Genomic DNA, 11,171 nt, shown 5'->3' with positions numbered 1-11,171 from the left:
ATTAAGGGACGAAGACGTGAAGTATATTGTAAAATTTATCTGTTAAACCTTGTGGGTTAGTCATGTTTAATTTAGGCAACTCTAAAAAGTTATCGTCAGCTGTACGGACACTTTGATCATAAATGGCTTCTTAATTTTTAATTATGTGCCTTAAGTAATTACTGTCTAGAATCAAGACATCCATATCATCATTGTTATTTATTTATTTAATGTTTGTTCACTACCCAGATTGGACGGGTGATAAAATATTATCCACGATATGATAGAATATACACACATACACCCACACATTACTATTCATTAAATAATGGAAGTGCCTTAAGTGCCTGCTTCAATAGAAGCTACACATGCATCCATAGCCTATCCTATATAATAACCTTAAGTGCTTAATCTAAGAGCTAATTTTAATTTTAATTTGGTCTTAAACATGAGACCTCGATTTACTTTATTTCTTATATTTATTCATTTTTTTCATGGTAGTGCTTGTAATTGTTGCTCATGTTGAATATGTCATCAAATGATAGTTCTAGCCAATACACATATTAGTAAAATATTTAGAAAAAAGACTTTTTAATCTAATCAAATTAGTCAGCCAGCTCTTATATTAAAGACCAGAGGTATTATTACAATTATAATTATTATAAGAGATCAATCCCCATTTCAACGGTCTCTAGCGTTTTCGTAGAGTCATATTAATAAAAATATCGATAAATAATCACCAGATTTGTGAACATATAAATCATTGTTTAACTTAAGATACGGTGCTCGAATTTAATATATGTGCGGTTGTTGGAGGTGGCCCTGGGTGGTGGCTGGTGCATGATTGTTTTAGTTACAATATGCTTCCATATCAAGCAAAATGGCGGTCTGATTTCCACCAAGCCACACAGCCAGTGGACTATGGGTTTTTTTTTTAACTGCAAATAAATTCCGACCATGAAGATGCAAGAAGAACACGACAAGAGTTGTCTTGTCAAAACAAAAGGGCAAAATCTTAATTATATAATTAGTATTAAAGTTTAGATACAATCAAACGCATTTTAAACCTGGCTATTTGTCCACATTCGACTAACAGTACCTTGTACGGAAACTTGAAGCATTGGACTGATGGTCCTCAGCTCCGGATATAGAAGTCTAGACAGCTAAGCATGCATGAAATATTTTGACTGGCAGTAGAATTCTCAATGTTCTTATTTAACAGCGTTAATTAATGCCTTCGTTTAATTACTAACAGAGGCCGGATTTTAAAAAAGAGACTAATTCATCATAACGTGACGAATTGGTATTTAAATACTAGGAGAAGAAGTACCAGCATTTAGTAATTAATAATACCTCAAGTACTATTGTCTTCATAAAAAAAAAAATGCATGTGCTTATCAAAACGTCTTCGCTGGAATAGAAGCCACCCGTGGTTTAATTAGGAAAGTCGTTTGTTTCATAATAAGACTTTTTCTTGTTTAATTAGGGAATATTTAACAAGATCCAGTTTCTCTTCCCGCATGACTGCATGAGTACTATTTTAACAAAATTCCAAATAAAAAAAAAAAGAAATTTTTAGATTTTCCGGATCATGAATAGTTTTCCCTTGAATATTCCTCGTTAGAATTTTTTTTATTTAATTACCAAGAGAAAGAAGTTAAATAGGCCATTAAAAATAAATTATTTTAAAATGGAGGGAAATCGACAATTTGATTGCGAACAAATCTAAAATCAATTTTGCCTTAGCATGAGTTGTTAAATCGCGATTAACTTTTTTGTTTATAGATTTTCTTGAAGAATAGATGTGGATGATTTATATTTGAAAACAGAGGAAGTAATCGTTTGGATCGATGTTTCTTTGATGGATGACTGGATAGTGTGATGGAGAAATAGACTGCTAGTGCTTGCGTTTGATGGAGAGCATTCATAAGGTCAAGCCAATTCCAACTTCCATGGCATGGAATTCCATTCCCTGTAGTCATGTATGTTTCGGCGAAGAACAACAATATTGGACTGCCAAAATTCCAAATCACTACCTCACATGCGAACATATTCCTTTTCACGGGGCAAAAAAATAACCAAGCAGATGCGATTATGGTTAGTTTCAGCCATATGACTGAACAAGTCACTGGATTACATTTGTGCGCGCGCGCTAATTAAAATTCCAAGGAAGCACATGTTCCCTTTTTCCTCCCAGAAATAAAAAAAAAAAAAAAAAGAATTGAAGAGGCTATGTTAGAAATAATGGTTGAAAATGTCAAAGTTTGGCACCTTTTTGTCGTGTTTGGTTAGGGGCATAAATGGGATGAATATGCTTTTGCTTTGGGCGAAGATATTGGTGTCAAAAAGAGCAGAGGAATATTTCGCAGCCACTAGGGCCACGCCTTCGAGCCGTCCTCTGTTCAATTCCCTTAATTATACATATATATGCCTTCCCTCAATTCTCAACGCCACGCCAGAAGTGCTGATTGGTCCATCGGCCTTCTACCATTTTCCTGTCCTCCCGTCATATCATATCTGTTCCTTTGTATTTTACATATCCAGGAATAAGTCCCTCCCAGTTACCCTTTAAATGTTCGAATCCCGTGTTTCTGCCTTTTCACGAAATACAGAGCTACATCACGCATCAGATATTTAATTGCCCAAAATTGTGGTCCAGAATTTGCATGGGCTCCTAAAATGAAAGTTTAATAATGCTCAAATTTCACTTGATAATAATATTGCGTATTAGATACTGTAGAGAGTAGGGGTAAGCAAAACCGAACCGTAACCGAAAACCGAACCGAACCGAATTGAATTTCGGTTATTTCGGTTTTCGGTTACATATTCGGTTTTTCTTTTCTTAACAATTCGGTTTCGGTGTTCGGTTCGGTTAGTAGAAAAAAAATTTCGGTTATAACCGAAAAACCAAAATAAATATATTATATATTTATATTTAATAAATATTATTATAATAAATATATATGTGGGTTTATGTGAACTTTTTAAATATATTTATATTCAATAAATATAGTTATAATAAATATTATTATAATAAATCACATCGAATGTTGAAATATTTATTAATTATTGGTTATAATTGTGTTTTATTATTATTTTTAATTTAAAATCACTTTTCATATCTATAATTTCGGTTATTCGATTTCGGTTAGTTCAGTTAATCGGTTTCGGTTCGGTGTCTAAAATTTACTATATTCGGTTATTCGATTATTTCGGTTAGTATCGATAACCGAACCGAAAAACCGAATGCTCACCCCTAATAGAGAGTACATTTTTTTTATAAGTTTTATATCATCGATAGAATAGTTGTATTCGGCAAAAAAAGAGGGAACATAATATATGTATGTATGTATATGGATTCCTCGAGGGGCGGTGATGGTATTGATAAACCTGTTTTTGTATTAACAGATGTAAAAGCACTTCAGAGATGTAAAAGCACTTGAGAGAATAAAGTTATTTGAGGGTAAGGAGTGATGAAAACAAAACCATAGTTTTAATACTAATTTTATAATATATGAAATAAATATGTAAAAAAATCTATCTCGATGTATAAAAAAAATGTTTTTAGAAAACACTCTTGTCAATAACCAAATGCTATTCTTTTAAAATTCGGATTCTTCCACCTTCCTGACATGATTAAGCAGCATAAACAGGACAGGATAGAGATAAATTAAGTATAGGTATATTAAATTAATTAATATACAATTTATTAACTGTACACAAAATGACAAAATGATAGGCACAGGTATAAGTATTACGATACGGGGACCGTAATTTTGTACGGCGAATGAGAAAGTGTTGAAATTAGGAGCAAGTGCGGGTTAAGTTGCAGGAGGAAGCAAGGCAGTGAATGGGCAAGCTATACACACGTCTCTCAATCCCGTGTAGAGATTCTGGGGGATTTGGGCTTTCTTTCAGGAGCTTCATTATCTATGGCGAATCAATAATGGAGGTCCAACCAACAATTGTTGGTTCAAGTAGAAGGGATTTGAGTATCTTAGTTTGATTTTTAAGGTAGTGTGTATGGAACAAATATTATTGAGAAGGGTCCCATTATTGAGAAGGATCCAGGCTGCGGTGTTTGAATATTTTGATAGATTAGTTTCTCATCGTTTGGGTGGGAGAACACTCTAAGCAACTACAAAAACATAATGATGGAGGTCCAGAGCTGTATTATTTGTATTTACAACTCCAGAGCTACTAAATGGTACCAACAATCTTCCCAATATACTGACCGCTACGTACAATGGCGTGCGAGTGGTGACTTGAGACTTGCATGCCGTTTAATTCATCACACTATATCATTGTGGTTTGCTACTGATGATTCTTTGGCATTACCGCTACTGGAAGAATCCTGATGGTGCTGGCCTTTCAGCTCGCCGGAGGACTTGGACAGGGGGGCCTCATCTGCCAGTGCCACGTCATGTTGCTGAACCACCAGCACTGAGGCCTCCACCCCGTTCCCCGACGACGCCAGAATGTCCCCTATCGGCCCTAACTCCGCGTGCTCCGCTTGCCTCTCCGCCAGCCCCGCCACCATCCTCGAAGGAAACCTCCCCTTCCCCACCACTATCAGATCGTAACCCCCGCCCCTCCCTATCGCCATCACTTCCTCCACTATGCTGCTCCCCACCTTCTCCACGTACACCGCCACTCCTTCCCATTTGCTTCTGAACTCCGCCACCGCCGCCTCATCCAACTCCTGCACCAGCCAACACATCAGATAATAAAAAATTAAAAAAAAAAATCAAATGTCAAGTATATTTCAATTCTAATAATAATTCCCTGGTTAATTATTGATCTCTCATGGGCTTCATTCTAATTTGGATTACCTGCTCCGTTTGACGGTTCATTTTGGCGGTGGAGAAGCTGTAGATATTGTCGCTGCTGTTCTTCGGTGAATGGCGGAGCACGAGTTCGCTACTTCTGGAGGCATCCCACTCCGGGTCAACGAACCTCACCACCGTAACCTTAACCACCGGATGTTCGGCCATTCTTGAGCCCAATTCCAAGGCCTCTCGATCATCGGGCCCACCAAAGAACACGATACAAACATTTTGGGCCATGCTTACATTTGGGCCTGGAGTTTTGTACCCGTCCCCAAACCCACGGTCCACCAGGACCGCCACAGAGCAAGGCGCGTTCCTCAGCACTCTCTGGTTCACGCCTCTCCACGCATGGCCCACATTCCCCATAATCTCGTGAGAATGACTCCTTTTGTCCTCATCCTCCTGCTCCACCTTCCTCCATTGCTTGTGGAAGGGCAAGATGATCATGGTCACCCTCTTTTCCTCGGCCACGTGGCAAATGTCCTCGTGCATGGTGGCCAGAGAGGAGATGGCGGTCGTTGGCCGAACGGAGACTCGGCCCAGTTGGCTATAGGCCTGGAAAGCCCCGGCCAGCGGGTCGTGCCAGTAGGCGCCGTGGTAATGGCTGAAGAAAGGGAAGCCATTCTTGCGAGCTCGTTGAGCCATGATAATGGAGGAAGAGCGTTCGGTGAGCTCCACGAGGTGCATGATGAAGAGCTTGAGGGAGGACTTCTTGGTGCTGCGAGTGGACTCGATGAGGCTGATGATGGAAGGGACGTTGCCGGGGCCATGGACGCAGGCGAGGACTCGGAGCTGATCGGAGACGTCGTTATTGGAGTCGGCGGTGAGGTCGCCGAGCTTGCGGTGGGTGCGGGAGGAGATGCCACGAGCGGGTTTGTAGATGGCCATGACTGTTGGAGTTGTGATGAAGGTGGTGAACAGAGCCATGAGGACTAAGATTGCGAACATCTCGTCGTTTAGAACCTGTGATGTGAACAAGGGACAGATCATGAGTTAGATGTTTGCCCTGCTATGTCATTTTGTCACTATTGTGCGAAAATGTTGGAAGGGGACTATGGGATAGGATGTTGTCGTTTAGTGGAGATGAAGACTTGACACTTCCTTATTTATTTTTTTAAAGAGAAAATAAAAGAAATTAGGCCATGAACGGCACCTGTTCTCTTCTCCGATGATTAATGAACATAGGCGTAAATCAGCTCCAGGAAAAAAAAAACAAAAATTGAACATAGACGTAAAGTCAAAGACGGAAAGAGCCTCACGGGGAACGAGGCGTATTAATTTTGTGTTTTGACTTTGCCACGTGAACCGCCCACTGGCATAGTGCCCTCCCTGGAACCTGGGCGCGCGACGTAGTTACAGCTCACTATAAGACTTCCTTTTGCTTTTTTTTTTTCTTTTTTTTTTTTTGGCAAAATATAAGAAATGTTGGTGCTGGGATTGAATGAACTAAAATGACTATTTTTTTGACCCTTGACCATAACTATCCTTCAATAAACATAGAGATAAAGGAAAAAACGGTACTTAAATATTCAGACCACTCTTAAAAATTCCAACTACCTAGCCAAGATTAAAGAGGTTAATAATCTAAAAGGCAACTTTTTAAATTCATCCCTGCTTAAGAGCATAAATTAAAAAAATGGTTCTTAAAAATTGTAAATAAAGGTCATTTTTTAAAGGCAAAAAAAAAAACCTCGGCAAGCTTTGTATGGGAAGCAACTAATATACATAAGATCATTAATTTATTTTCATAGATGACTAATATTTAGAACCAGAATATGTGAGCGAATGGGCTTTTGAATTTTCACCTCCAAATTTAATCTTAATCCATTCTACATTTTTTTTTCAAAAAAAAAAATCAGTTCTGAATAGCAGGAATTAAGAGCGGGTTGAAACAAAGGATGCATAGACGATCCTCTTCCTCTATATGGGATGCTTTGAAAATGCAGACACCACCCAAAAAAAAAAAAACCTAAGTATCAGACTTGTACGTCCTCTTCATCACTATTGAGCCAACTGAATTGTCTTATAATCATTCATTGCATATTTGTATGATCATTTACAATCTGTACATGACACAAAATTCATGTTGAGTGCGATGAGCAGAACAGAGCAAAGGAAAGCGTCAAAATACAGCAAAGGAAGCTGACCTTTTTTTCCTTCCCAATGTTGAGTACGATGAGCTCCACCAGTCCTTTGGTGTTCATGAGCACACCCAAAGTCAGAGCCTCTCTCGCCGGCATCCTACACAGTACTGCCACCGCGAACGTGCCCAGTATCTTGCCGGCGCAGGCTGTCGATACCACCAGAACCAGAAGTCCCCATGCTTCTGCGCCTCTGATTTTCGCCACGTCCGTCTTCAATCCACTAGAAGCAAAATACAGAGGAAGAAGCAAGCCAGAAATAAAGTCCTCGATCCTTTCTATTAACCTGTCTGCGAAATCACCGCCTTTTGGAATGGTTAACCCGAACACAAAGGCCCCGAATATGGAGTGGATCCCAATGAGGTCCGTCATGAATCCTGAAATCATCACTCCTGCCAGTGTCAAGCAAATATAAACTTCGTCCACCGCGTCGTGCTCCGACGAGCACCTTCGGGCCACCCATTTCATTACAGGTCGGATCGCGACCATCATGAATATCACAAAACCAAGCCCCGATAGCAAGACCCAGACCGATACCAAAGGGCTCTTCTGGTTCCCGGCGTCCCCCGCGAGAGCGACGGCTAGCGCGAGCAAGATCCATGCGGCGACATCGTTGAATGCTGCGGCGGCCATTGCAGTCTCTCCAACGTGGGTGGTCAGCAGCTTGAGCTCGGCTAGGATACGAGCGAGCACAGGGAATGCGGTGATGGAAAGCGCGACGCCCATGAAGACAAGAAATTGAGCGAAACCGACCTTACCGGCTCCGTCGACGGTTTTCCGGATAATGATGGAAACGCCGAAGCCACAAACGAAAGGAAGGGAAATTCCGGCCACCGCAATGCTAAGAGCCCTTCGACCACAGCGGCGAATGGAGTTGAGGTCCAACTCGAGTCCAACGAGAAAGAAAGAGGAAGAGAGAAGACCGATGCTGGCAACGGATTCAAGTATGGGAGTGCTCCATGAAGGGAACACACGGTGCATGTAAGTTTCGTTCCTTCCAAAAGCCGAGGGGCCCAGTACGATTCCTCCCTGTAGAAGAAAATAAAACAAAGTGATCAACAAATAATTTTGCGAGGAGAACATGAAGTCAGAGAGAGACAGAGACATACGACGATCTCAGCGATGACCTTGGGCTGGCGGAGGGGCTTGAGGAGGAAGGCGAGGGAGCGGCTAACGAGGAGGATCAAGGTTGTTTGGATGATGAGAAGCGGGAATGCGTAGTCCAAGGGATTATCGCCCTGCCAGGCTCCATCCGACGAAGTTTTGATGGAGGTTATGTTGAAGGCCATGGCTATGCCTCTGCCTCAAGATTCAAGAAGAAGAAGAAGAAGAAGACGACTTGTTAGAATAGCATGGAAAAGTGATCCTTTGATTTAAGAAGGCATTAAGGCGCGGCGTGTATTTATAGACGGTGGATGTTAATGCTCGCGCTCTTATACAGATTCTGGGTGTCAGCCAATGTTTTAAAAGCCGGACCGGAAGTCGAGCCGGAAAGAGCAGCGGGTCATGGTTCAACCGGTTCAAACTGTTAGACCGTTCGGTCGAACCGGTAAGATAATAATTAAATTAAAAATAGTTATATAGTATATATATAATATGATAAATATAATTAGCATAATTTATAGTAAAATTATGTTTACTATATATGTTTTAACAAAATAAAATTCCTTAAGTCCTTAGCAATCTAACACTACATGACTCCTAAGTATTCAATATAATGCACTAAGACAAATGACTTCATGACTTGTCAAATATTGGAGGATCTTGATTAAGCCAAGCATGAGTCTCCAAAAAGGCATCTGGGTCTGCAGCCTCTGCACTGTGACTATCAATGTCTTGTTGAGAAAATGATCCCAAATCAACACCTGCTCCAACTCCAATGTCAAAGCATCTATCCTCAACTTGAGCCTCATTGCCTCTCTCTTCATAATTATCTTTATAAAATAATTTGCAACAATCATATTATTGAAATTAGTCAAATGTAAAATATAAATTAAAAAAATAGAAAGATTAAAAAACATCTAACCTTCTTCATTGATGAAAACATTTGGCATTGGTAGTGTTGTATCATCATAAATGATGTCTTCTTCGATCTCATCAGCACGAAATGTTGAAAGTGGAGGAGAATCAACTTCTTCAGTTATCCAGTATTCAATCTTATCAATACTTTCATAATCAATAGGATCAAAAGTTTTGTTCTTGTTAACAACTCTGAAAAACAAATGACAATAACATAGTATTAGCATTAATTTAATCAATTGTTTGGAAAATATAAATTCAAGTAGAGTCTAAAAGTTAGAAAAATATACCTATTCCTCAAACGAAAATTGTAATGAACAAAGACAAGATCATTCAGCCTTTTATGCTCCAACCTGTTCCTTTTCTTAGAGTGTATTCTTTCAAAGACACTCCAATTCCTTTCACAACCTGATGAAGATGCAGTTTGGCTTAACAATTGAATAGCCAACTTTTTCACATTTGGACAACTACCTCCAAAATATCGCCACCATTCATCTGTCATATCAAAAATAAAACATCATCAAATGATTAAGTCACAGGCTTAATACCTAAGAATCAAGAATCATGACTCATCAAACTATCATCAAACATTAAAATATAAAACTTTACCAGGTCGCATTGATTTTGCAGATTCAAGGGCCAAAGGATGACTAAAGCTACCACTTCTATTTTGGTACTGTGTGCCTTCTTGCAAGAACTTGGTCTTATTGGAAGCTACTTTTCTATTTATAACTGTAAGATATCCATTCATAACCTCTGGCTTTTGAGAAAAGTTAGCCTGGTCATAAAGAAAAGCAGGATTTAAGACATAAGCTGCTGTGTGAAGATCTTGACGAAGCTGTGTATCCCACCTTCTCTTAATAATTCTTGTATAAGGCTTGTATAAAGTTTTTTTGTTCATGAAAGTACTCTTGATAGCTTTCCTTGCCCTATACATACCCTCATAGATATATCCAAGTGAAGGCCTATCATCAGAATCAACTATTCTCAACAACCGAACAAGTGGTTTCACAACTTCAACAATAATCTTACAATCATTCCAGAACTTGTTATCTAATATAATCAATGTTACATCTTTGGCTCTCTGATCTCTACAGTATCTGGAATCTAAAAATGCCTTGCTAGTTACCAGGGCTTGTAAATCATGCTTGTGATCAAGAAGACTTTTTAATGCAATAAATGTGGTAGCAAACCGTGTAGGTCCTGGACGGATGATTTCTTTCCAACCTTCTCTTTTTCTCAGCCAGGCAAGCAAAAATGCATGATTGTAAATGAATTTTGAAACCTTTGAAGCTCTTGATGCCAAACTAGTAACAAGAGCCATTTTGCCAATGTCCGCTAAAATCAAATTTAAGCAATGGGCAGCACATGGAGACCAATATATAGAAGGATGCTTGTCAGTTAATAACCTCCCAGCAGCTTTATAATTAGCTGCATTATCGGTTACCAAATGCACCACATTATCCACACCAACAAATGCAACCATTTCCAAAAATAAGTTACAAAGAGTTTGAGCATCCTTCACAATATCTGAGGCATCAACAGACTTAATGAACACAATTCCTCTAGGACAGTAAACAAGAAAATTAATCAATTGTCTATTTCTTTGATCTTGCCAACCATCAGCCATTATTGTGCAACCAGTTTATGCCCAAAAGCCTCTACACTCATCAACTAATAATTGAACCTCTTTTTTCATATCTTGCAGTAATTTGGTTCTAAAGGCATGATAAGATGGCCCTTTATAACCAGGTCCAATAGCTGCAATAGCATCTATCATAGGCTGGAAGTAAGGAGAATTAACAGCATTAATTGGAATACAACAATCATAGAGCCACCTAGCCATAGCTAAGTCTGCTCTATGCACAGCTTCCTTACCTGCGAATGCGCTTCTAATTCCCGGTTGTGCACCTGGACTTGTCCTTGGGGCAAAAAATTTGTCAATAGGTGCAGATGGCTTTCTTTTCACAGCTTGAGATGGTCTTGAGGCAGAAGTAGGAGTAGGAGTTGGAGTAGTTTGAGTAGGAGTTTGAATCTGTGTAGAAGGAAACTCTTGCAAATTTGGAGCATCCCCTTCAAATGGTGTGACACTAGGACCATAAGGATTGTCCTCTTCATATATATCTTGTTTCTTACCTTTCTTCTCTTCAATTTCTTTCAAATTTTCTCCCAACCGAAAGCGAACATCACCCGGAACTTTTTT

At 39.5% G+C, this 11,171-nt stretch overlaps 2 protein-coding genes across 2 annotated transcripts; both read right to left on the bottom strand.

Annotated features, from left to right (window-relative positions):
• Positions 1 to 4,270: 4,270 nt before the first annotated feature.
• LOC114750131 (cation/H(+) antiporter 20-like) lies at positions 4,271 to 8,238 on the bottom strand. Its single transcript, XM_028938671.1, has 4 exons — positions 8,059 to 8,238; positions 6,956 to 7,978; positions 4,812 to 5,771; positions 4,271 to 4,681 (listed from the first exon to the last, which is right to left on the bottom strand). The coding sequence occupies exons 1-4, from the start codon at positions 8,236 to 8,238 to the stop codon at positions 4,271 to 4,273; spliced, it is 2,574 nt and encodes an 857-aa protein (XP_028794504.1).
• Positions 8,239 to 9,551: 1,313 nt separating this feature from the next.
• LOC114750130 (uncharacterized) lies at positions 9,552 to 10,598 on the bottom strand. The gene has a single exon (XM_028938669.1). The coding sequence runs from the start codon at positions 10,596 to 10,598 to the stop codon at positions 9,552 to 9,554; it is 1,047 nt and encodes a 348-aa protein (XP_028794502.1).
• Between the last annotated feature and the right edge of the window lie 573 nt (positions 10,599 to 11,171).

The sequence above is a fragment of the Neltuma alba genome, unplaced genomic scaffold (genome assembly GCF_004799145.2).
Source record: "Neltuma alba isolate B1F8T4 unplaced genomic scaffold, ASM479914v2 tig00006332_pilon, whole genome shotgun sequence".
In the NCBI taxonomy this organism is placed as follows: Eukaryota; Viridiplantae; Streptophyta; class Magnoliopsida; order Fabales; family Fabaceae; genus Neltuma; species Neltuma alba.
Note: the sequence above shows the minus strand (reverse complement) of the source record. Positions and strands in the feature narration are given on the sequence as shown.